We start from the raw sequence: 24863 nt of genomic DNA on the forward strand, positions 1-24863 counted from the left end.
CCTCACTGATATCTAAATACTTAATGTACTCTACTGATGCTACACGGGTGAGGAGACAGATCCGTGACATCCAATTCGCACGCACTGCCTCCGGTCTCCAAGTCATGTCCTTCATTGTCTAGGAGGTGAGAAAGAAAAATCACGATTGCGATACATTGCATTGTTATCTCTCAAGGTACAGTATATCGACAGGGCAACTTCAGATAACACGGTCACTTCTCTTCTTTGTTGAGGTGATCACTGGACTACACTCATGCCATTGCTTTGTTTTAATAAACCAAGTGCTGATGACCTTGAATAACGCTGAAAACACACTGAGCTTAAAAGTGAAAATTATGTTAAATGTATCTGATACTTTTTCATGTCTAAATATCGCATTTGACCTTTTAGTAATTCGACAATTTACAAAAACAACTGTCGTTAATTTTCTCATTTAAAACACTACTATGCGTTAAAAGAAAAATCCACTCTTGCATGCAGCTTGGGTGTTTTCCTTCATTCTTGCATGATGAAAACCGACGGGTGTGTGCGAGGCTAAGAGTATGCTGGTGTTTTGTATTATACTTATTTCAGGAATCGTGCATCACACACTGCCGTGGAAAAATTAAGGTTTCCGTCATTTTTCCCCCCCTCCACCCCTCGCCAGACAAAAGTCCCAGTGGCAGAGAGGAGCGCCGCAAAGCTGATCCTGCTTATGAGATCATGGAGAGCCGAGCAACAGAGAGAAATTCGGAGGTACGCAGAAACAAAACGCCCAAATCGGCTTTTATCCTATCAACACATGTCACAACTGTGGAACTAATTGAGTTTGAAGCATTATTATTACTATTATTATTTTAACAGCTTTAAATGGTTAATTTGTGTCTTACCATATTAACTTCAGACAGAATGTGGGGGGCTTCAAAAAACTGCTGTGAATTGGTGCTAAGTGACCACTTGTGATTTGGCTCATATTGGCACTTAGTTGCAGATGCTCTCATTTCCTTCTCCTAAAATTCTAGGGCGGGGTGTTGATAAAATATATATCTTTTAGTTAACTTCAAAAATAGGTCGACGCAAAATTTCTGCCTTGAAGCTCCACTAGGACCCCAAAATACCCCAAAATAAGTTACACCAGGAACCATGTTTGCGATTGCACGTTTGGAACAAGTTTTACGAGGACGATTATTGCAGTCAGACGAAATGTTGGGCATGAAATGTTAAACTTTGCCAAAATCGACAGAGGAGCGACTGCGATTTTCAAGAATCTGTTAGATGTCTACAGCATATATAACATCATGTATGAGTGAGCTGAATAGTAGTTAACGTATTTTGATCTAAAACGGTCATTGGTAGCGTTCTAAGGCAAATTACGGTTGCTAACTCTGTAGCATTTAGCATTTTGTTGTCTCCAATTCTGTTCACTGAATTTATAACCAAACATTCATTACCAACTCTTTAAGGATGGAAGTCAATCCATTCATAAATGAAAATTGAATGCATGTTAGTCATAAAAACACAATAATTTGTTTTGCAGGTGGATGAAAAAAGCAAGTATGAACTGATGCTCAGTTGCGGTCCGCAAAAGTTGCTCCAAGAGACGGAAGGTAAGGATAAACACTTTAGCTGTTGAGTATCGAAGATTGAGGTCTCAATGTGGTACTGAAATACTTTTTTTTTTTTTTTTGCTCTGTTTTTACCCGTTTTGGAGACAGCTCATTTCTATACGCAGTATTCCCTATTGGGAGATGTGTTCCAAAAAAGGACACTATAATATTACGATTATTGTGAGTTCTGAACAGCACCACTCATTGGATCAGCTTTTCCCTCAAAAGCAGTTGACATTTGGCCACGCTCCTTCGATGTATGGTTGCTGTGGGTACGAGCCACTTGCCGTAATGGCGGCCATTACAGATCACCACGCTTCTACGAGGATCAATTAGGTTTCAATGCTTCTTTTAGACATTGCCAAAAGGCCCTGCCGACGTCTAATGGCCTCTCCGAGAGTGTCCCCCTGGGCTCGTTTCTACAGAGATGCCGATAATGGCTACCTTTGATTTCATATGTAACATGGTTAGAACACCTCTGCGCAATAACACGTCTTTTGTTTTGGTGAGTCAGAGGTAGGGGAGAGGCCAAAGTAACGTTTGCTGGCAAAAATTCCCGAATTGGAAAAAGATTCAGGAATATCATAAGGGGGTCTAGAATTTTAAAAAAGATGCGGCAGGCACTTTGAGCCTTTGCCGTTTTCTCTCGCAGGGGCAGCGTTGGCGTACCCCTCGGAGGCTTCACTCGCCGAAAGGCTCCGCAGCGACGGCGTGACGTACGTCAATATTCCAGTGAGTCCCACATCCAAGAAAGAGCTCAACTATATGGAGCTGGAACTGCAGGAACCGGGCACCTGGGGAACTGCTGTACCGGTACCTGCCCAGAGTAAAGGTACCTCAGAAATAAACTCTCTTTAACGCCGCTCCGACTGTGCACACACTGCTAAAACAATCCTAAATCCTTAAACCCAGTCGATACCAAGCCCAGTCTCAGTTCTTGGTATTTCTATTTTTAAGATTAATGAACCACCCCTTATGCTTACTAATTTTACCCACATTCCTATTAACCTCTACCAGCAGAATCATCTTTACTGAGCGAGTATGTTTCAAGAAACAATTTGGTAGTTGGAGCCACTCTAGAATAACAGCAAATAGCCACTTTGACGAAATATACATTGAGGGGATAAAAACCACGAGTGTAAAGATTCATTGACGAATGAAAGTGTACCAATTTTACGGTGATACTGATATTATGCCAATTGTGCAAATGATCCAGAGTCCTCAAGCAATTTAAGGTGACAAATAGTGAAAGTTTCAGTTTTAATGTTTTAGACATGGAGGCATATATTGTACCCCCCAAAAAATAATAATAATTAAAGGACAGTGACATACTGTGCCCTGAGAGTACCCTCTGTGCCGTGTGTGCATAGGGAAGGGTTCAACCAAATATGCACAGATTGACATCACTGCCACAGAGACCGCCTACAAGGTGGGTACCCAGCATGCTCTGGGTCGCCAGGAGGGCCTGCATACTCTGGAGCGGAGGAAGAAGGGGACGCCGCATTGACCTCAAGGACCAGACAAGCCAACAGCAAAGAAAAAGCCTCATTTTACACGTACTCTTGTTTTCTGAATTGGACTTGAGAGTTTATACTATTATTCCTAATACTGTGTGTGGATGTAATCATTTTTACTAAAAAAAAATAATCTGGAATTGTTTTTTTTTTTAAATATCTGTAAATAGTATTTCTGTGATCTTAATGTTTGCTAAATATAACCCCCTCCATGCACGTACAGTACATGTACGAGAAAACTATACGGCTGCCGTTTCTTATATTGTAAAGACTACGTGTTCCATCTTCCCCCCTTTGTCAATGTCACCTGGATTACAAAATTATGGAGGAAAAATGCTGCAATAATAATAATAATAAAAATTAAAAAAAAAAGACGACTTTGTTTGTTTGTGTTTTTGTACAAATGATGCCACTTACAAGACGATTTACTACAAACGCGTTAGCGGTTGATTCGTATGTCAGAACCGATCGGTGGCAAATGCTCAAAGCCTCCAGGCTTTCGCTCGCATTTTCCCAAACCCAATCAACTCAATCTGTTGACCTCCAGTTACTGCGCTCGCGTCGGCCCAACTCGATTACGTTGTCACTGCTCATAAGGTGGGGATGAAATTCGTAATATCACGAGAAAAATGGAAAAATAAAAACCCAACGTTCCACCAATAAACAGCTTGTCGCACAACAGCAGTGGTGCGACTGCTAGTTTCTCAGCATTCACACTTTGCACACAAAAAAATAAACTGCGAAAATATGTCTCTCAGCATTTGCACAATATCAAAGCGACAAGTAATCAAGTACGACGCATTCTCTTTTATCGGCGGCTCCTTTCTGGCCAGCAGGTGAAATGTGTTGTTGTGGTTGTCTGGGCGGCGGTTACATAATTGCACTAAACAGGCGGCCATTCTCCATCTATTGCCAGTTAAGAGGCGTGAACATTTCGGGCCAAACGGGAGAGACATCTCGAGAACAACAAGAAAGGACTCAAGGGTTGATACAAAGACGCACTTGTGTCGCTTTTCTTTCTTGTCCAAAAGGAAATGAGAAAAGAATGGACAGGATTGAAAAGAAACAAGTCTTTTTTTTTTTTTTAATCCAAACTCCTAATGTGACCAGAAAGTCACCGTTGTACAGAATAAAGTTATTTGGTCAAGTCACGAGAAAAAAAAAAAAGTTCATGTCAAAATGTTTTTCTTAAATGCTTCCTCCCATAATAGAGTGAAACCCCCTCCCCCACAGGAAATAGTGAATCGCAAAATTGAGAGGACATGGAATTGGATTTAAAGACTCTGTAACTTCTGGTCACCACCCAGGCTAAACCTAGTTCCACCCAGACATGCAAAGCTCGTATAACAGTTGAGATACTTCATACTTCCATCCATCCATCCATTCTCTTAGCTGCTTATCCTCACAAGGGTCGCGGGGAGTGCCGGAGCCTCTCCCAGCTGTCAACGGGCAGAAGGCGGAGTACACCCTGAACTCGCACTCGCAGTCACACCTCGGCTCAATTTAGAGTGTCCAATTACTGTTACATGTTGCCCGGAGGAAACCCACGCAGGCACGGGGAGAACATGCGGACTCCACACAGGCGGGTCCAGGATTGAACCTGGGATCTGAGAACTGTGAGGCCAACGCTTTACCAGCTGATCAACCGTGCCGACCTCAACATACTTCTTGGAGACAAATTACTACTGTCCAGTCAGCCATGGTACGGCACAATCTTGCGATATCATGGGATAGCGAACCATAAATGGGCAGGGATTCGTGGTACTGCAATATTATCCTCATAAAATGACTTTTTTCAGCAAGTAAAATAAAGACATTTTTCTTACGCTACATTGAAACTCGACTTGCTGGTCCCTCAGTTGAGAGGGTGACATGAAAGCAATTAATAGTGATTTTCAAAACTTTGGGAGTGCACACCTATGCACTTCTACTCTGTTCCTGGAAGGAAAATAAAGAAAAGGCATTGATTTCGCTCCGCTCGCTCTCACCCAGAAAAGGAATAATTGCAAAGTTTGATGGCTGCTTTCCAAGATGCTAATCAGATGCAGAATGGAATGACCGCAGGCTTCCTGACCATTGGGATAATGGATCAAAAGAGGGCGACAGAATCAATATGCCAGTCCCAACTGGGAATGAACATGGCAACGAGCATCAGTAACGTTTTGAAAGCGACACCATTACCGTTTTAGCGTTCAACTTGAGGAGAGGAGGGGAGATGGGCGGGACACACCGAGCATCACTCGGATGCGAGAAGCGGCGGAAGGAGCGCCGGTGCCGCGCACACATCACACTGCCTCTCGCTGCGCACGGATTTTACCCGGAATTGCTATCATCGTTGTGATTATTATGACGCCGAGATGGATTGGCTCAACGGCACTGGACTGGACACGGTCATCCACCTGAACTCGTCCCGGGGCTACTCACCAGCAGCCGTCGCCAGCATCGCTGCCCTCGTAAGTTTCCTCATCTTATTCACGGTGGTCGGCAACGTGCTGGTGGGGATCGCCGTGCTGACGAGCCGCGCGCTGAAAGCCCCCCAGAACCTTTTCCTGGTCTCCCTGGCCACGGCCGACGTCCTGGTGGCCACTCTGGTCATGCCCTTCAGTCTCGCCAATGAACTCATGGGCTACTGGTATTTTGGCAAAGTTTGGTGCGGCATTTATTTGGCGCTGGACGTCCTGTTCTGCACGTCCTCCATCGTGCACCTGTGCGCCATCAGTCTGGATCGCTACTGGTCGGTCACACAAGCCGTCGAGTACAATTTAAAGCGGACTCCCAAGCGGGTTAAGTGCATCATCTTCCTTGTGTGGCTCATATCTGCTTTGATTTCCTCGCCGCCGTTGTTGTCAGAGAGAAACAAGGAGAGAAGCGCTCAGCCCCAGTGTGAGCTCAATGACGACAGTTGGTACATTATCTCTTCCAGTGTAGCGTCCTTCTTTGCCCCCTGCATCATTATGATCCTGGTCTACATCAGAATTTACCAAGTGGCAAAAACCAGAACCAGGAGCATATCGGAGAAGAAGCAGGCAGACGGCGGAGGCGTTAAAACCGAGAACGGGCACTGCCAGTGTCCGCCCACCCCCAGCCACCGGACGGCCACGCAGGGGCAACACACGGAGGAAGCCGAACTGGATGAGAGCTCCTCGTCGGAAGGGAAAGGCGGTGGGACGCGCCAAGACTCCCCTCAGGAGAACCCAAAGATGGCCTCCTCCAAACAGCCCACGCGGATCTCCAGAGTCAGCAACAAGTCCATCGACCTTTTCGCCTCAAGGAGGAAACGGAGGAGCTCCATCGCACTGAAGAAGGTCTCCCAAGCCCGGGAGAAGAGGTTCACATTTGTCCTCGCCGTGGTGATGGGGGTGTTTGTCGTGTGCTGGTTCCCGTTCTTCTTCAGCTACAGTCTGTACGGCGTGTGTGGGGACTCCTGTAAGATCCCGGACCCTCTCTTTAAGTTCTTCTTCTGGATCGGGTACTGCAACAGCTCACTCAACCCGGCTATCTATACCATATTTAATCGTGACTTCAGACGGGCCTTCCAAAGGATCCTGTGCAAGTCGTGGAAAAAGTCCTGCTAGGGGGCCGACCTGAAATCGTAGAAGGCTTCTGTTTCAAATCTGTTTACATTATTTCCAGACCCCCTGCTCAAGTTCTGGTTCTCAACCCGGCCATCTACACCATCTTCAACTGCAACTTCAGGCGGGGCCTTCCAGAAAATCCCGTGCAGGATTGTGCAGGTTGTGTGGAAAAAGTTCCCAAAATCTCAGAGGGTTTCAGCTTCGAGTCAGGAATCCTGATTTTAACTATGGCAGTATGGCAAATGTAGGAACTCCTGTGAGATTGCAGTCCACCTGACCAACCTAGTCTTCAACCATGATATCAGACGGCTCCTTCAGGTCATACTTTACAAGTCACTGAAAATCTCTCAGAAGCCGTCCATGGCTTGTTTCAAGTACTAGTCGTCTTAAAACCTTTTGGATTACCATCCTTGACTGATGAAATGGGCAAGGACTAAAAATCAACGCTTGGAATGTTTTGAACTCCTGTTTCCGTAACAGTGTTCCCATGAGCGGAACACAATTCTGATCTTTCGAGGAATTGCAATGGTGCCGCATTTGCAAATTTGCCTAAAATAGTTTTTGCTGGGGCACCACCTGGGTGGCGTCTTTGTGGGATTTCCCCAAAACTCCGTCCTAATTTCTACCGTATAGTTTTGGCGAATGATTTTAACGAAATATAATCTGTTTTACAATTCAAAGATGAACCGTCTCATTTCTCCGTGCCAGCCTCGGGCAAAATGATGACAATTATAAAAAAAAAAAAAAAAAAACACCCTTTGACAATTATCAGTCGCTGAACAATGCGGACGTCTCTTTCCCATTACGTACCTCTGTCAAACTTTTTGTTACGCCCGTCACAAATGGAAGTCACATACCACTGCCCCATGAGCTCAACTTTCTGAAAACGCAGCGTGATTCATTACGGTGAGAACAGCCGACTGTCCCTGAATGCGACATCTGTATTGAGTCCGTCACGATTAATGACATTTACCTCTACCTTGTGTTGGCGGCCTTGTGGTCTCAGGTTTCAAGTTAGAGGATCACATAATATCTTTTCATCAATTGAGAGCATTGTCAACCAAGGAATCAGGAAGTAGCAAGAGTTTAAAATTAGTGGCACGAAATTGTCATGAATCCCAGATTTTGAAGAATGCTAAGTGATGGTCTTTTGTGTCCAATTTTTTTTTTATTACATCTTATTAAACCTTAATCTTATTTCTTGGATTTATGATTGTTCCAGGTACTAGATAACAAATAAATATTTGGCACGAAATTGGACATCAAAAGAAGCCCAAACAATCGGTTGCAAAATGCTAGTCGTCCTCCAATTGGTAATGCAGTATTTTGTTTGTGGAAAATTTGTTGAAAACCGGTTCAGAAAACTTTCATTGACTACAAATGCAATATTTCTGTCTGTCTTTGTTTTCCTGAAGAGGACGAACCTTGTCTTCTGTCTGTCTGTCTTTGTTTTTTGTTTTAAATTATTTTAATTTGTTTTCGGCACAGCAGTATGGAAATACATAAAATGCATGCACACTGACCTCAAGTGGTCTGGATGAAAAGTGCACACGCCCCTGGTCACTTCATTAGGTACACATGCAAAATGGAATGATTAGTTGGGTTGAACACAATTTATGTGCACAATACATCATTGCTAAATACTGAAGTAGATTACATTCCGTTAAGATTGATTTGTGTTCATATTTATCAATAAGTCAATTTTCCTTCTTTGTAAATTTACCTTGTGAGCGAGTAAAAGTATACAGCAGAGCAATGTGAAGTTATTATTATTTTTCCAGGCCAATGTTTCGCAGCCCCTGGAGGGCGCTAAAGCATCACAATTTGGGATGAAAACTTATGAAACAAAAACAGAAAAAAGCAGAACATTGTTCGTTGAAAACCAAAAACGATTCAACCAAGCCATATCGTTTCTCCAAAGCAAAGCCAACTTAATGCGAACGTACAATGTGAAATAGCCTAAAGGGGCTAAATAAACTAGCATAAATATTATGCTAAAAATATTATCCTTTTCCTCTTCTTCACCTCAAAATACGCTGCATAGGGTTAGGGTTAGATTTGTTTGTTTTGTTCTGTTAAATGTCACTAACTTTTGTGGGGTCGCAGCACCGCCGTGGGGAAGACAGACTTTCAAACTGTGCCGCACCCCCACCCCTCGCTGTACTGCAAAATGCTTCAGCATGGCGGGCGTCTTTAAGCCCTGCCCACAAGATGACCTATGAAACCGCAGCACCCTTTTCGGGGTCGCGCGAGGAACAGCGGGCCACTTCCCAGCGCGCTCCGTAGCCATGCAGGAGGCGGCGACGCGCGGCCCCCGTCCCGACCGGAGTTACGCGGGGACACGGCCAGGAATATGAGCAAGGCGAACGGCGCCGGTCGGAACGCTTCGCTGAACTTCACCATCGACAACATCCTCAACTTGAGGCCGCCGGGGAAGGACGCCGCCGCCGCAAATGGGGGCGAAAACGACGCCTTTGAGGGGGCGTGGGACGCCCCGGGGCGGCGTGAGGGCGGATCCCGGGAAACAGGTGAGCAAGACGGACGACAAACTCGAGACTTGGACGCAGATCTGAACGCTCACAGAAACAGCAAGTAAAATCAAAATATCCAACCTGAAAAAGGCCAGTCAGCAATTTAAATGTAATAACCCTATAACAATAATAATAATAATAATAGTTCAATGGGGCTGTCATCTTTATCCAGCACAACTACAACCATCACCACTACCAAAAACAACAATAACAATAACTGGATTAATAACAACATCAATAACAATGAAATCCGCAAATCTTCTGATTATGATTGCTGCTATTATTATTATTGTTTTGGATTCCATGAAGGCAATTTAATAATGACAAATAAATCTGCGAAGCTATCTAGGCCCCTAATACTACCCCTACTACCATAAATGAAATATCAAAATAGATGAATGAAATAGATGAAATATAATTCATACAAATATATAAGTCAAGATGATTTTGATGGCATAGACATACTCTATAAATCCATGCCACCACGGGATTCGTACTTTTTTTTAAAAAAATGCAACATGATTTTTTTTTAAATGTGTTGAAAAAAAAAAAAAAAAAAACACCCACATGGTTTGCTTCTTTGAATAGTACAAATCATAAATACTTTGTTAATTAGTTAAAATAACAAAATGATACCATTGCATGTCAAAGTCTATTAAATAAATTACATACTACAAATCATGAACCCTAACCCTTCATGTTGAAGAGGAGTTTTAAATTTTTATTTTAGTATCGATATGACAAATGAAATAATTATAACTGCTGATTATACAAACACAATTCCAATATAGTAAATTCTGCCCATTGTTTTGCTGAAAATAAGCGTTGCTTGTTATAAAAAGAAAATCGTATTAAATGTTTGCATTTATTTCTAACTCCGTATGAATGGACCCAAAAAAAAAAAATCAAAAAACAGGAAATAATATACGCATATCTCAATACGAGGGGAGGGTAAGTTTCTTTTTTTGCGTGGTGAATTTCATGTATTAATTGGAATCCGCGCATCATTCTTCCTTCAATCGAAAAATCCCAGAAGTGAAAAATGACAAAATGTCTCTTTTTCACAATTGGGACTTTTGACTTGGTGACCAAAAAAACATAAAGGAATTGCATTGGGATTTTAACGTTGCTGATGTTGCCCCATCCACCCGCAGTCATCGGCGACAGAACAACGTCGGAAATGCGACCCGCCGCCGCCAGCGCCGCCAAGAAGAAGACGCGCACCATCTTCTCCAAGGGGCAGATCTTCCAGCTGGAGGCCACGTTCCACGCAAAGCGCTACCTCAGCAGCTCAGAGCGGGCGGGACTGGCCGATGCGCTGCAGCTCACAGAGACCCAGGTGAAGATCTGGTTCCAGAACCGGCGCAACAAGCTCAAGAGGCAGCTGTCGGCAGAGGATGACGGGCCCGTCCCGAGCGCTTACAAAGAGAGCACGCGGCTGCTTCCGATGCCCTTCCCCATCTTTTATCCCGGCGCGATTTACTTCTCCAATACAGAAAAAGGACTTTTCGGTGCGGATAGATGAGTAAACCCACATCCCAGAAGACGCAGGGAGGCAAATTCCACTTCGACGACTTAATCGGCCGATGAATTATTGGAATTTTGCTCAGCCAAATATCGGAATTGGCCTCGAAAAATGCCGTTCAGGCGCTACTTTTGAGTTTTCGTCAGCGCGTGGACATCAGCAACGTTTCAGTGACTCACCACAAAACACCAAACGCTGAACGATATCGTAGAAACCCGAACACTAGACACATACCGAGACAATGATCTTGTCCTGCAATTTAAGTTATTTGTAAATTACGCCATCTAGTGGAAGAGCATTGTCTTGCCTGTCGCTATACGTCACTGACAGAGTAGAATAGATAGATGAACAAATTCCGACATAATTTCCTGACTAAATAAGTGAAGCTGGATCCAGGACAATTTTTTTTTAAACAATCAGTCTGTGAAACTTTGTTGCTGAATTTATCAATTATGTAATAAAACATAATTGTTAAACAAGACTGACTAGAAAGAATGTTTAAAAATGCACCATAGGTCGGTTTTCCACACATCTGAACGCGTGCATGCATTTTGTGGGGCGACGTGAGAACGAGTACACGTTTATGTATTTTACTGTCTTTCCCATTTTTACACTTTTAATGTGACGCTCCAATTTCCTGTACAGTTCAAATAAAGAGGTTTCAACCTGGAATTCTCGATTCGTCCAATTTGAGAAATCAAAGCAAACGGGCTAGCGTGCTAGAAGTGATGGTGTTTTGTCGAGTAGTGGCGCGTCACAATTTCTTGTTGTATCGCGACTTCATTCTCAGAACTTTCTGACTTAGTCCTCCGTTTTACATGTGATTTTTACCCTCTTCATATCATAACGTTGTATCCTTATTTTTGTAACTTTACCACTTAATTATCGTAATATGACATTTTCACAGTAATTTATCTTTCAGTTGCAGTAACTTCATGTTATGACCTTATTCTTGTAACTTGAAGAATTAATTATTGTATAATTCTGACATTCTCTTGATCATTTGATTGAGCTCAGGTAAACACGAAATGTTAAAACTTTATTCTTGTAAGTTATCTCAAAGCAATGCTACAAGTTTTTTTGCAAGTGTAACTGATCGATATTCTCGACATTTTTGCGTGTCAATTTTACTCTTCAGTGCGTTGTTTGCTAACACCGCTCTTATTTTGAAGACCCGAGCCAACGAGTGGATCTGCCCGCGGTATGAGGGCAGCTCGTTCAAAGTGACTGAGTGACACCGCTCTTTACATCTTAAACAACAGCCCATTCATTAGGAGCCGACACTGGATTGTGACCCGAGGGGTGGAGGAGTGGGGTGCAGCGGGGGGCGGCATCGACCCTCTTCACAGCCTTTCAGGGGACTTTATTGATCCGTCGCTGAGGTGGACGATGGCGGTCTGCGGCGACAGAGGGTCTCTGTAAATTGAATGGGGGCCGAGGGATTACAAACTCAGTGTATCAGATGAAAGACGCACGTGGGTTTGGGGAGGGGGGATGGGGGGGGGTGTTCGACATGACTGAGGTCAAAGGTGAACCTCACTCACCCCAGATCGCCTCACAAGTGGCTAAATATGTGACACTTCTTGTTTAATAACAATGCAAGGGAAAATAGCACTGTCCGACATAAAAACATTAAACAAAATTGTGTAACTAAAAATCAGCCAACCGAACGTGCATCGCGAATTCTGGGTTTATGATATACGGTATGCTGTAACGGTTGCATACTTGGATATCATTAATATCGACATTTGATGCTTCACAAACAACAATACATTGCCCTACAGGTTTATCGTCTACTTCAGCTACGGCGACACAATTTACCGACGCTAGCTCTTCGAGGAGACTTCCGAAGCGCCTGTGAGGTGGTTTATCAGACTAGCATACATACGGGAATCAATAGCACAAGGGAGGAAACAGACACTTGACACTAATGAACACTGGGAATTGTGAAGGAGGCTGCAATTCATATTGATACGAACATGGCAGGCCAGTTGGGCTCCAAGTGGGCGAGAGGAGAGGGAGGTCACAGGTTGCTTTGACAGCCTAGCCGCTCCTAATGGATACTTATTGACTGCCAAACATGTGACCAGGAGGCACAAAGTCTGACTTTGCCCAATTCAAGGTGACTCTTGATATATAACAGGAAAGATGCTTGCAAAAAATATATATATTCGAATTTAGCCATTGACATTTTGTCCTTCAAACTCTCTCAAACTCTGAGCTACTCGTTGTCACCAAAACACTTATCTTTATACAATCATAAAAATCATGAGATACAATAGCTGCAACACCTTTACCATTTCATACATATTCACATCTCAGACTTGGGTTTTTTTTTTGCCATAATCTATGGTGCGAATGCACAATGGCTCCAAAAAAAAGAGCAAAAAATTTAATTAGCATCTACCTCCTGCCCGTTGACATCTGAGATAGGCTCCAGCTGTCCTCGCGATCATTGTGAGGATAGGTGGCTAAGAAAATGTTGACGTCATGACATCAGAAATGGTACAATATTCCGAGTCGACCCAGTAAAGTCTTGGGCAAAAAAAAAAAATAAATAACTGGTCAAGCTTGTTCTTCCGCTTTCGCTACAGGCAGAAGCCGCTACCGCTAACGGAACACATGCTATCGATTAGCTCGACCGTTTGATCTCAATGCCACAAATGGATGCAAGGTGAAGAAACGGCGGTGTAATTATGATGGATGATGACAAGAATAGGAAACCATTACCTAATCGCCTTTATTAGCAAGCGTAGCGGTGTTTGTTTCTAGCTCGTTATCGTCAGAGCCTTCACAATGCCGATTACTGAAACCCCCGCGAGCAACAACGTGGTCAGACGTATTTTCTCATAACGTTACGTTCTGTATCGCATACTTTATCATCACATTGATTTGATTTTACACATAAGTTTTCATTATAACGTGACAAGGTTTTAATTTCAAAACTTTTTCCCCCACACGGTATTCTAGAAAATTAAATTACTTTGTCGGTCAATTAGCTTAAATAATACCAGTGAAACCGCATGGAAAACGTCTGTGAAATACGACACATGCGAGAAAATGTAATTTTACAATTATTTAATTATGAAAATACTGGTGCCAATGTTCAGTGTCATCTTTTCAAATCACTGTAGCACAACATGGTTACTTAAGCCTGCCGCTATGTTGTGTGTGGGTTTGTGCGTGAGGTTTTGTTTTTCTTTTCCCCCGCAGGTGATTAGCTTGCGCACAGACTTGTCGGGCGCCATAAGTGCCGTTGCTTTTGAGAAAACGGGGGAAGGAAAAACGAGAAGCCCCGGGTCGCGGGCGAAGGAACCCTGAGAAGCGCGTGCTGATCCGGCCCGACACTCGCTGCCACATTTCGGCCAGCTGCTGCCGGCTTACGGTCGCCCCGAGCGGTCAGCTGCCGTTTTCTTTTGTACCATCTAGCTCAGATGTTTTTCCAAAATACTTTTCCCTTTTTTTTTTTTTTTTTTTTTTACATTCAATTTGATGACCTTGTGATACAAAAGTGTGAATTTTTTTTTTTTTTTTTAAACACACAAAAAAAAAAAAAAAAAATTATGGTGCCAGTGGATCCAAGCAGGCACGATCAGGAATATCAAAAATCACAAAGCCGTAATTCATTTCCATTATAATAGCACTGGATTTTTTTAAGCCTCCCCCCCAAAAAAAAATCATGAATACACGAGGACGGTTTATCATAATTGTTTTCTTTTTTGTAATAATACATGGGAAGGATTTTGATATATATGTATTTTTTTTTTAATTCTAAATATTGAACATGACAGTTTTTTCTCATAATTTATCATGAAAAAAAATACAACTTTACTTTGGTATACATGACTTTTTTTCCCTCTGGAAAATGCATCATTTTTTCATTAGGTTTCTATTGTAACGTTACAAGATGTTATCATCACATTGTGGTTATTATTTTTGCAACATTCATAGTTATTTCAAATAATGTTTTGTTCTTGTAACAGTTATTTTGCAAGCAACATTTTGTAATATTTGGATTTCCCCCCCCCACATAAAAATGTACCTCCCCCCCCACACACACATCAATTATCATAAATACAGAAATAGAATCATGTTCATAGAATTGATCTTTTTAGTGCTAGAAGAAAATTTCACTGTGTGAAATGCTGACATTTACCGAGAAAATCTTGACTTGAGCTCGGAAGACAGCGGTCACTTGGCACCCCCACGTCGTGGCTGGCTTCTGGAAAAAACACAAAGAAATATTAGAGAGGAACCACGAGACCCATTTCACCCCGTTTGCGGTGTAGTGTTCCATGTCGCTGGCCGCAAAACACCGGCGCCGGACGAGATGGGCGCAGACAAGGCTCCCCGGTGGCTGTGGGTGTTATTCCAAGAGGCCACAAGTTGTGCCACTTCCACTTCGACGCTGGCCGCGAGAAGATGGCGGACATCTGAGAGCTCTTGGGGCTTCCTTCTGCGTAACTGGCTTCACTTTGGGCTTTGGTACAGTGAAATCTTCCCATAGTTGTTGCTGTCATTTATTTTATTTTATTTTTTAAGAATGGATAGGTTTCCAATTTGTGGGTCATAGAGGTCGAAGAACACAGGTGACAGGTGACGTTTAATTGATCCAAGGGTGGCACACAAAGTGGCGTAATTTGAAACCTATCCATAGATTCCGCTACTGATTGTTAGAAAAATAAATATTCTTTAGATTTTGATTCTAAAATGCATTTTATTCTAATGTATGAGGGATAAACTTCCACCCTTAAACTACATATATTGTTACTGAGTGTATGGTTTCAATTTGGTGGACAGAATTTGGGATAGCAAAATGCTAAATCCTGAGCGTTTGTGATTAACATTGCCATGCTAGTGACGACCCTTTTACATTTTAAGAGAAAACGGTGTCATTCATCTTACTCATAAATCATATGTACACTACACATTTGTGTATTGAGGGAAAAAAAATCACTTACAGGCACTTCTCTGTCAGTTATAGCAAAGTTTGTCAGTGACCCGACTTTGCCGCCGTCTTCGAGGAATGTCCATGTGAAATACTATTTCCGGCGGTACAAAATGTTTCCAGAACTACATTTAGGGGTCACGGCGCAGTTTTGTGTAGTGTAAATAAATAATTTTGCTTTGCTTTGCTTTAAATACTTGGTTAATAAAATAACATTTCTGTAAGTGTAATTTTCCTGAGTAAAAAATGTTGAAATTTTGCAATGTGTAGATATGAACGGCCGGTGAAAAGTTGAAAAACACTTCTATTAGCTATTTAGAAAAAAAAAAAAAAAAAAACCGTTACATTATAGTTTTTTTTTTGGGGGGGAGCATCTTTCGCTCCCTTATTTTCATAAAATGTATAAAAGAAATTACCTGACATTGTTCTCATCCAAACGTCGTCCACCAGCCTTGCTAGCACGTAGACAACGAGTATAATAAAAGTCCTTACCACTAACACGTAAGCGAGTCCGCCATGTTGAATGTGTCAAATCTGGACTATGAACAAAAGCAAGTCAATGGAAGAGCTGTTGTAAACATTCATAATGAGATTTTTAAAAAATTCTAATCGTGAATACATATTCAATTCCCTCAGAAGAACCAGATCCCAAAACTTAGATGAGATTTTTGTCAGTGAAATAAGAGGTGGGTCTCACTGGGAGTGACGATAGAAAACAGAAAAGTGCATTGTCAAAAAAAAAAAAAATCTAAAAAAATATGTTTCTGGGAAAGCATCCAAATATTTTTTCCCTCCAGAAAAAAAGAAAAGAAAAGGTATTGGGAGCCGAGGCCTATTTAAAAGACACGCCACGCTTACCATTTGCACGCTGCTGTCTGAAGCATAAAAAGGTGCAAAGTGAGTACAAGTTTTTTAAAAAAAATTTATATGCATTATTCATGTCAGACAATGAATCTGCGTGAGTTATAAATTCCATTTGATGAGACAGTGTAACCACAAGCCATAAATCATGCTGTGCCCTGGATGGAAACCAACACCATGTCGCACTCAGCACTCAACGCAAATGTCACCACATTGCAGTCAATGAAAGGAATCCCCTCTTCAAAACACATGCTGATGAAATGATTTATGTGGATATTACAAAAAAAATGAAAAAAATAAACGACTCGGGTTGCCTTCTTGTGGCCAGCGGCTCAGTTCTTGGTTCAATATACTTTCTTATTCGTTCAAATCTGGCAGACTTGTTAACAACATTCTCTCCGGCGTGTGAAATTTACAAGACATTTTTTTTTTTTTTTTTTTTTTGCGTCCGTTTCCCGGGCCTTGAATTAATTCAGTTTTACGTACAGAGAGCGCCGAACAAACCGCTTGAAGCGAGGATACGGTGCCTCTTATTTGAAGAAATGAGTGAGCTTGAGTCCTGTTTTTTCTTTTTTTTTTTTTGGTTTGTTTGGTTTATAAGCGGCGTTATGCTCCCGTTTCGAGCACGAAAAGGCGAGCTAGTGGCTCAACAGCAACCAGGTCGGAGACGGCGCACCCGGCAAGACGAAGTAGTTCCACCACCAGGGCTTCTCCACTCTCTCCGGGCGGCTCTGGCTGACGTCCGCCGTCTGGGTGTAGCGTTCGTACTGGTTGTTGGGGTCGAAGCGTTCGTAGGCGGCGACAGCGGCGGCCTCCTCCTCCAGCTGGTCGGGCTCCAGCGCCGTCTTCTCCAGCACAAAGTCCACCCGCCCGGCCGAGTGCATCATGGCAGGCAGGTGGATCTTCTTGGCCGCTCGAGTGTACCCGGGCGCCGAGGCCGACACGATGTGGACGCCGGGGCTGAGCAGGCGCCAGTATTCTCCGTTTTCAGCTGTTGCAGGAAGATTTTGTCAACATTAAGATGCAGGTCTACGATTTTTGGGAAAGGAGAAATCCATCCAGTGCTTTGCATGAACAGTGTATCCAATAGGTCATGTCATATGGACCCCATTTTGACAATGTGACACCAAAATGGAAGCACCGCTGAAAATTCATTATTGTTGATGAAAATCTTCTCAAAATACTATTAAATGAGAGAGGATTTAACATCACATTGTCAAAATAGGGTACATATGAGATGACCTATTAGATACGCTGTACACGATTCCTCCTTTAAATCTATTTTGCACTGTAATTCCCATTCTGTATTAAATATAAACGGTATATTGGGTTCGCCATTTACGAATATTACCTGTGGTGATGTCATGGCGTATTCCTCGCACTGATATCCTCGCACCTTTTATTCCGTTTCCCTCCACGTCTCTTACGATGCCTTTGATACCGCGATGGACCTGAGGACATTTTCATTTTTTTTGCTTTTTGTTTTTTTTCTGAAGAGGAAGCAGAAAGGCATCGGATGCTTACTGCTTCTATGAACGACATCAACGCCTCCTGATTTTCATGCCAACTGATGAACAAATCCTCCTCGGGCGGGAATTTCTCGCAGCCCAGATGCAAGGTCACCTCGAAGCAGTTGGTGTGGAGGTAGTTGAAATCCTGCATGCCTGGCGGCCCGGGGGGGGGGGTTGGGGGGGGGGGAACAGAACAAAACAAGACACCAAAAAAAAAAAAAACTGTTCAATTGAGAGTATCGGCAGAACTTTGGTTCTTCGGCGCTCTCTAGCGGCCGCGCCCGGCAGGGTCTCACCTCCGGAGCTGCTCGCCCACTCCGCTCCGTTCACCGTTCCTCTGTGACTGTGCGGGTGTGCCGATCCACAGCGGGTGTTTCCGGTGTACATGCTTTCGTGCGTGCTGGCGTAGCTTCTGGACAGAAACTTAAATACCTGAAAAACATCCGTTTTCCCCTTACGAACAGAACTGAAATGCACCAAGTAGGACCCTTGGATGTTTTAGATGACAAGAGCCGATCACAAGCGTCGGCTTCAGGAGGAGGAAGTGGATAAGTCTGAGGGTTTGCTCCGATTTTAGTTCCAATCGGCAAAATTTCAGGGAGCAAACTAGAATTTCATTGCAAGTTTTCTCCGCGTCACGTCACGGACGACAATCATTTTGTCTTTCAAGGTTGCGCCGCTCACCTTGTCGTCGGGGGTGGCGGAAAACAGGTTGAGATCCAGCGGGTGCTTGGAGCGATCGTACGGGTAGGACACCACCAGATCGCCGCCGCGGAGGTTCGCCGAGAGCACGAACGGGACGGAGCGGATCCATTTCATCACGGCGTACGTCTCGGGCGCGACCTTCGCCGGGCAGGAGACGGAACGGCTCGAGTCCAGACGTGCCGGGTTTGCGCGCCGTACGCGTAAAACTCCACACGACGTACCTTGCCGAACCAGTAATGGTCCGGGATTGGGACGTGGTCGGTGCGGTGGCCCTTTTGTCGGCGTCGGCCGTAAACGATGGATGTCAAATCGGGGAAGTTTCTGTTCAGGTCCACGTTCTGGGCGTTGTTCCGGCCAACGTTGGACGCGCTATAGGTGCGACCCTGTCAAATTCACACAAAACAACATTTTTAAAAGATGAAAAAGATCAAATGCATCACACACACACACACACAAAAATTAAAAAGATGTTTCATATTAAATGCAACTGAATCGTACATCGATTGTGATTAATTTCTACGCCACCAGAGGGCGACCCTGTTCCATATCTGAGTGATTTTTTGCATGAATTATTTTTTTGTAAAAGTATTTTTTTTCCCTCTGGTACAATTTAAACGTTTTAAAAATGAATTTTCCTTCAATTAATAACTATAAATGTATTTTTATCCACATGTTTTATTCAATGTATTTTTATTCACATGTATTTTTCCTGCATAAAAAAAGCTTTATTTCCGTGACTTTTATTGAGAAAATATATTCTCAAAATGTTTTTAATTTAACCTTTTTTTGTGGTCATGTGGCACCTTTAACAAAAAAAGGCTTTATTAATGTAATAGTACAGCTTCCCAAAAAAATTATTGTAAAAACAAATGAAGGAAAGTATCACATTTTACCCCTCAAAAATTGACTGTTTTTTTTTCTTAAATATGAAAATTCTCATTTTAACTTTTGTTTATAAATCGCATTTTTTAATTATTATTTTTTTACTTTATTCCCTCAACAGTATGACTTTTTCTTGATGTGAATTTTCCCTGAAAAAAAAAACTGATTTAAAAAAACCAAAAAAAAAAATTTAAATGGAAGAAAAATAAAGTTTTCCTTGTTAAAAAATAAATAAATACATACATACAAGTAGGACTAGCATCACGCTGGACTGACCATTTGGTCGTCGTCGTCGTCCTCGACGCCGCTGTTCCTGTCCTGCTGTCCGGAAAACGCCGTCTCGTAGCCGTCCGGGTTCATGGAGGGCAGGATGTGGATCCGCGTGGTGTTGACCAGGGTCCGGATGCGCTCGTTGCCCAGGCGGTACTCGGAGCACAAGTACTGCGCCAAGTAGACCAGCAGCTGGCGGCCCACCACTTCGTCCCCATGCATGTTGCCGATGAACTTAATCTCCGGCTCCACTACCCAAAAATATTTCCCTCACTTTCACTCTATTGTAGTTTATCAGAATTTTTTTGACATTTTTTTTTTAATTGGTCCTTTTGCGCCCCAATGGTGATTTTGACCAGTATTAGCATTTCTTTTTCTTTTTTTTTTTAAATCAGCAACATTTTTTTAATCTGTTTGTGTGTTTTATACATTACTACGGTGTCAAACGCAAGGCCTGGGGAGCAGATGCGGCCCGCTACATCATTTTATGTGGCCCGCAAATTTTTTTTTTTTAAATCTGTTCCAAATTTGCAAAACCGTCACCACTTTTTAAAACAGTGACAGACTGCAAGCATTGTTTTTTTTTTTTTTTGATACAAACCGATTTTTTTACATTGATCGGAACAATAGTTGAGCAAACTGTTTCCTCTGACTTCATGTTTCAAAAGTAGTTTTGGCGCATTTACATGTTTTCAGAGTCATAACAGCCCTCTAAGGGAAAATTCAAAACCCGATACCGACACCCAAGCCAGAAGCAAAGAAACAGAATCCCAGCTTTGCCGATTTGAACGGCACAAAATACAGAAGAGTACTCACGCAGCTCGTGCTGACCGGGGCTGTCGGAGAACTCGATGACCAGCAGTTCTTTGCCCTCGGTGCTGCGGCCGATGCTGTAGGTTTTGGCGATGTCGGCGCATTCCTGCTCCGTCCGCTTCAAGATGCTGTTGAGCTGCGCGTTGGAGTGATACGTGTATTTGATCTTCAGGGCCGGTTCCACCGGGGGCCCGTCCAAGAACATGTAGTCTTCATCTCCGTCCGCTTGTGCTGGCGGAGGGGATGAGTAAGTTGTGCATCAACAACTGGCCCCCAGCACCAAATGGGCTTTTCAGTATTTTATATTTAATACAGAGCAGTGGAATTCTTGTTTAAAAGCTCATATTTCAACTTGTTTTTTTTTGTCATTTTATTTTATTATTTTAGCATTTTTTAAAAACTTTATTCCTGTAAATATTTAAAAAAAACACTTTATTCTCAAAATAGCTAATTTATTAGCAGTAGTACAGTTCTTGTAGCAGTCTGAATTTATTTTGTAATATTCTGCCATTTTAATCTAAAAAATGCTGAATATATTTGTGTAATTTCCTTGGGGGGGGTTGCCCCAAATAAAATTATAATGTTGTTCATTCACAAAAAAATAATAAAATCTCAACCGTTTTTTGTTTTCCCTACATAACCCTTCCCATGCATGTAAGGGCAGAAGAAGAAGAAAAAAAAAATCAATATCCGTTAGAAATTTTTCTGGCCGCTCGACTCGGGTCACGTGACAACAGAACAGCATCGGAATGAAATGCAAACAAGAGTCCAATGAAAACAGGCGGAAGAAAAGACTGAGGCGGGGGAAAAAAATCTGGCATTCCACTTGGACTTTGGAGCCAGACGAGCATGTGTGCACGCCAGATGGGGAACATTCCGGAACAAAACATTCAAACAAAATGAAAAAAAAAAAAAAACTTCACTCAAAAGGCCTGAGCTTGCCTTTTCTTTTCAAAGTTATGATAAGTTTTCATCTTTCGTTGGGTTCTTATGAGTTGGAAGGATGCAGGAACAGGAACAGGGAGGGTCCACTAACAGGGGAAAAGCACACAAGCCAAGGAAATAACTCCAAATACAGACTTTTTTTTTTTTTTTTAAATCTCTGATTGTTTTCCAGTTAGTTGTTTCACTTTCAAATGTGAAACAGGAACAGGAACTCATACAGACAGAAAAGAAATGTTTTATTTGATCTCTGTTCCTGTGGGAAAATTGTCATTTGTTCAGCTACCGCTAATTTAGACTGCCAAGTGTCATAATCATTGTAGTGCCGTTTTTGGGAGCAATTTCCAGTCTTAAATTCCTATTCCTGCGAACTCAGATTTTAATTTTCTTTTTGAAGCTCCTGACAAGTGCCCTGTGTCATAATGCTTCCACTGCATCTCATTTCCTTAGTCTGAGCACCTGAACAGTACCAGTTCCTGCAGTATTTTCTTCAGTCTGAGTTCTTGTTCCTGCAGACTGACTGTTCCTGTGTGATGACTCATTTTTTTCCCCCCATACAGTATCATAATCCCTACACTCCTGATTTTAGTGTTAATTTTTCATCTCTGACATCAAGTACCCGCTGGCTTTCTGTTCCTGTGAACTCAGATTTTAATTTTATTTTTGTAACTAATGAAGAGTCATAATGCTCAGTGTCATAATCCTTCCACTGCATCTCTTTTCCTTAGTCCGACCACCTGAACAGTACCAATTCCTGGAGTAATTTCTTTAGAGTTCTTGTTCCTGCAGACTGACTGTTCCTGCGCAAAAAGTGTCTTTTTTTTTCCCCCTGTACAGTATCATAATCCCTGCGCTCCTGATTTTACTGTTAATTTCACAACTCTGACATCAAGTACCTTCTGGCTTTCTGTTCCTGTTCATGCAGGTATACCTTGTATGGCCCAAAAAATAAAGAAAGAAAGAAACCATTGAACGCAGCGCTCACCTCTGAGGTCCTGGAGCGGGTCGTAGCATCCTTCCTCGTCGCTCACAAAGAAGCGGTCGCAGTCCAGGAAGTAAGGCCAGGCCATCTGGATTCCCTCGAAGGCGTGGATGCAGCGTTTGCGCGTCGCCTCGCAAACCCGCCGGCACGGCTTCAGCACTTTATCCCCCTCGCAACGTGGCGCCAGCACGGCGCAGCCTAGCATGCGCGCGTCCAGGTGGCACTCGCCGCCCAGCAGAGACTCCAGCACGCTCATGAGGAGGTACTCCACGCCGCTCTCAGCATCCTGGCGGTTGGCGTGGCCCAGGATGTTGGGGAACATGGTCTCCGTGTAGCCCATGTTGTCGCAGTAGGACAGCTGCATCTCCTCGCATTTGGCTGAACCGCAAAAGAGGACGTCAGGGAAGGACCGACATTATTTGCCGCGGTTAAAAAATTCAGAGAAGTTTCAAAGTGCAATCCCTCCATGTGTCGACTGATTTTTTTTTTAAGTTAATTTAGCTGTGATTTGGTTTTTTTCCCCCCCAGATAATACAAATACGAAATATGCATGTGAGGTGCAGGTATTAGTTATTTTTCTCCACAAAAAGTCCACTTGGACTTCCTGCGGTGTAGCATCAGCGAATAAGACTTGATGGAAAAAGGCGGGGCCTGGCCTGGTGAGTGACGTGGGTGTCAGCAAAAGAGAGCTGTCACGTGTTGAGAAAATTACTTTTTTTTTTTTTCCCCCTGTTAAATACATTTTGCAGATATTTTTATATGCTGGTGTTCAGGATGATTCTCCGCCGCCCATGCGTACGTGCACGATATTAACGAGGTGTCTGGCGCCGCTGGAAATGAAAATGTGAATATTTCATGCGGCCGCGGATCATCTAAAAATACACGTGTGACACACGGGCTGCACGGCTTTCGGCTCACATTCCATCAGGGTGACTTATTGTTAGGAAATATGTCTCGAAAGCTCCTCCTCGGGAGAGTTTGGTACTCACGTTTCTCCTCCACGACTGGCTTGCAGTGACCTGCAAGACACGCAGTCACATAACGTTTAGGACTTTTTTTTTGGTTTTTATTTGCAATTCCAACATTGTGACAGTGATCAATTTTTTTGTACACTTTTTTTCCTCATCATATGAATCCTGTCCAATTTAAAAAAAAAAAAAATAGTCTTTCAGCTCACATACACCATGATGACTTTTAAGGGTTAACCTTTTTTTATATGAATATTGAAATTTGTCCAATCGTGACGTTGAAAAGATTTTGGATATAATAGACATGAACAATTGATTATTTTCTTGCATTTTTGTTTTTGGTCACATATTAATGCGATTAGATACTTGGACATAATATCAATTTCCCATAAAACAAAACAAAGAAAAAGTGAAAAATGAAACCTCATAACTTTTGATCTTGGGAACTTTTTGGAACCCGCAAAAATCTCCAAAACGGCTAATATAAAGTATGCCGCAACTTGAGGTCGAAGGAAATAGAGCAGAAGGAAGGCAAAAAAAATGGACACTATGTGGGGGGAAGGAAAAAAAAAACAAAAGAAAGGAAAAGAAGACGTTACCTCGAATCCCGGAGTCACATCGCGGAGGCGAAGCCGTCACCAGCGCGGCGCTGAGAATTTGCAGCGCGACGAGGACCATGATGGCCATTTTCCACAATTTTGTGTTCCAGCGATGTGGCAACATAATTCCCCCCGAAAAAAAAAAAAAAAAAAACAATCCCCCAGCCCCCCTTTTCTCTCCCTTCACCGCCTTGAGATCGAGTTACAAGCGCGTCAAGTAATGTTTTGATGCCGTCAGAGCAACTCAACTCGTCGGGAACTTTCAGCTCCGTTATTGGCTGTTTGACAGGTGACGCGTCGTAAAAAACAAACAGCCGTCGTAAAAAGTTTCAGCTTGTGATCACGTGACGCCGCTTCGGCCAATTGGAGGCGTCAGCGGCGGCCAGGTGTTGTTTTGCTGCCATTTTTTGATGTTGTTGTCAGTACAGTGTTGGAGTAACCGAGTACAAGTATTTGTAATGGAGAATACAAATACCCTAATCTTTTCAAAATATTTTAAGCACCATTTTTGTAACGTTGTGCGTTTTTTTTTAAATGAGTATCAAGACAAAACGTCCCTCAATCGAACACTGCTTAAATCTCGGTGAATTTAAAAAATTGTAGTTGAAAGTTTGAATTCAATTCAAATCCCCGCAAGTCAAATCAAAACTT

The 24863-nt window shown here is 42.7% G+C and overlaps 4 protein-coding genes and 1 long non-coding RNA gene across 6 annotated transcripts in view; 3 read left to right on the plus strand and 2 right to left on the minus strand.

Moving 5' to 3' along the window:
• Positions 1-3431, plus strand: part of LOC133494490 (protein Dok-7-like) — a 10868-nt gene extending 7437 nt beyond the window's left edge. For both annotated transcript variants that reach the window (XM_061808391.1, XM_061808390.1), the window contains 4 exons: positions 647-735; positions 1517-1586; positions 2239-2418; positions 2957-3431. In XM_061808391.1, the coding sequence (XP_061664375.1) occupies positions 647-735; positions 1517-1586; positions 2239-2418; positions 2957-3093 (476 nt within the window). In that variant the 3' untranslated portion in view covers positions 3094-3431. The remainder of the gene's footprint in view (positions 1-646; positions 736-1516; positions 1587-2238; positions 2419-2956) is intronic.
• LOC133494500 (uncharacterized) overlaps positions 1-15956 on the minus strand; it is a 23250-nt gene extending 7294 nt beyond the window's left edge. The window contains exons 1-2 of the long non-coding RNA XR_009793315.1: positions 15693-15956; positions 14888-14953 (exon numbers count right to left, since the gene is read on the minus strand). This is a non-coding gene — a long non-coding RNA (uncharacterized LOC133494500). The remainder of the gene's footprint in view (positions 1-14887; positions 14954-15692) is intronic.
• Positions 5449-6675, plus strand: LOC133494643 (alpha-2 adrenergic receptor-like). Its single transcript, XM_061808655.1, has one exon. The coding sequence runs from the start codon at positions 5458-5460 to the stop codon at positions 6673-6675; it is 1218 nt and encodes a 405-aa protein (XP_061664639.1). The 5' UTR covers positions 5449-5457.
• LOC133494496 (homeobox protein HMX2-like) lies at positions 9859-12123 on the plus strand. Its single transcript, XM_061808397.1, has one exon. The coding sequence runs from the start codon at positions 10339-10341 to the stop codon at positions 10729-10731; it is 393 nt and encodes a 130-aa protein (XP_061664381.1). The 5' UTR covers positions 9859-10338; the 3' UTR covers positions 10732-12123.
• Positions 15957-16813: 857 nt separating the features above from the next.
• Positions 16814-24493, minus strand: LOC133494486 (carboxypeptidase Z-like). Its single transcript, XM_061808385.1, has 11 exons — positions 24213-24493; positions 23635-23664; positions 22649-23023; positions 20725-20952; positions 19915-20159; positions 18978-19139; positions 18736-18894; positions 18348-18483; positions 18065-18204; positions 17892-17991; positions 16814-17531 (listed from the first exon to the last, which is right to left on the minus strand). Exons 1-11 carry the CDS (start codon positions 24334-24336, stop codon positions 17179-17181), a joined length of 2052 nt encoding a protein of 683 aa, XP_061664369.1. The 5' UTR covers positions 24337-24493; the 3' UTR covers positions 16814-17178.
• Between the last annotated feature and the right edge of the window lie 370 nt (positions 24494-24863).

This window comes from Syngnathoides biaculeatus, chromosome 21 (assembly GCF_019802595.1).
Source record: "Syngnathoides biaculeatus isolate LvHL_M chromosome 21, ASM1980259v1, whole genome shotgun sequence".
Lineage (NCBI taxonomy): Eukaryota > Metazoa > Chordata > Actinopteri > Syngnathiformes > Syngnathidae > Syngnathoides > Syngnathoides biaculeatus.

What these genes read in the sequence shown, in the direction of transcription:
- LOC133494643 (XM_061808655.1), top strand. Translation starts at nt 5,458, where the DNA reads ATGGATTGGCTCAACGGCACTGGACTGGACACGGTCATCCACCTGAAC.
- LOC133494496 (XM_061808397.1), top strand. Translation starts at nt 10,339, where the DNA reads ATGTTGCCCCATCCACCCGCAGTCATCGGCGACAGAACAACGTCGGAA.
- LOC133494486 (XM_061808385.1), bottom strand. Translation starts at nt 24,336, where the DNA reads ATGTTGCCACATCGCTGGAACACAAAATTGTGGAAAATGGCCATCATG. An exon ending in GTGGGCGAGCAGCTCCGGAG is followed by an intron (nt 18,205 to 18,347) that starts GTGAGACCCTGC and finishes CCGGGCCGCCAG; the next exon opens with GCATGCAGGATTTCAACTAC. An exon ending in ACGCCATGACATCACCACAG is followed by an intron (nt 17,532 to 17,891) that starts GTAATATTCGTA and finishes TTCCTGCAACAG; the next exon opens with CTGAAAACGGAGAATACTGG.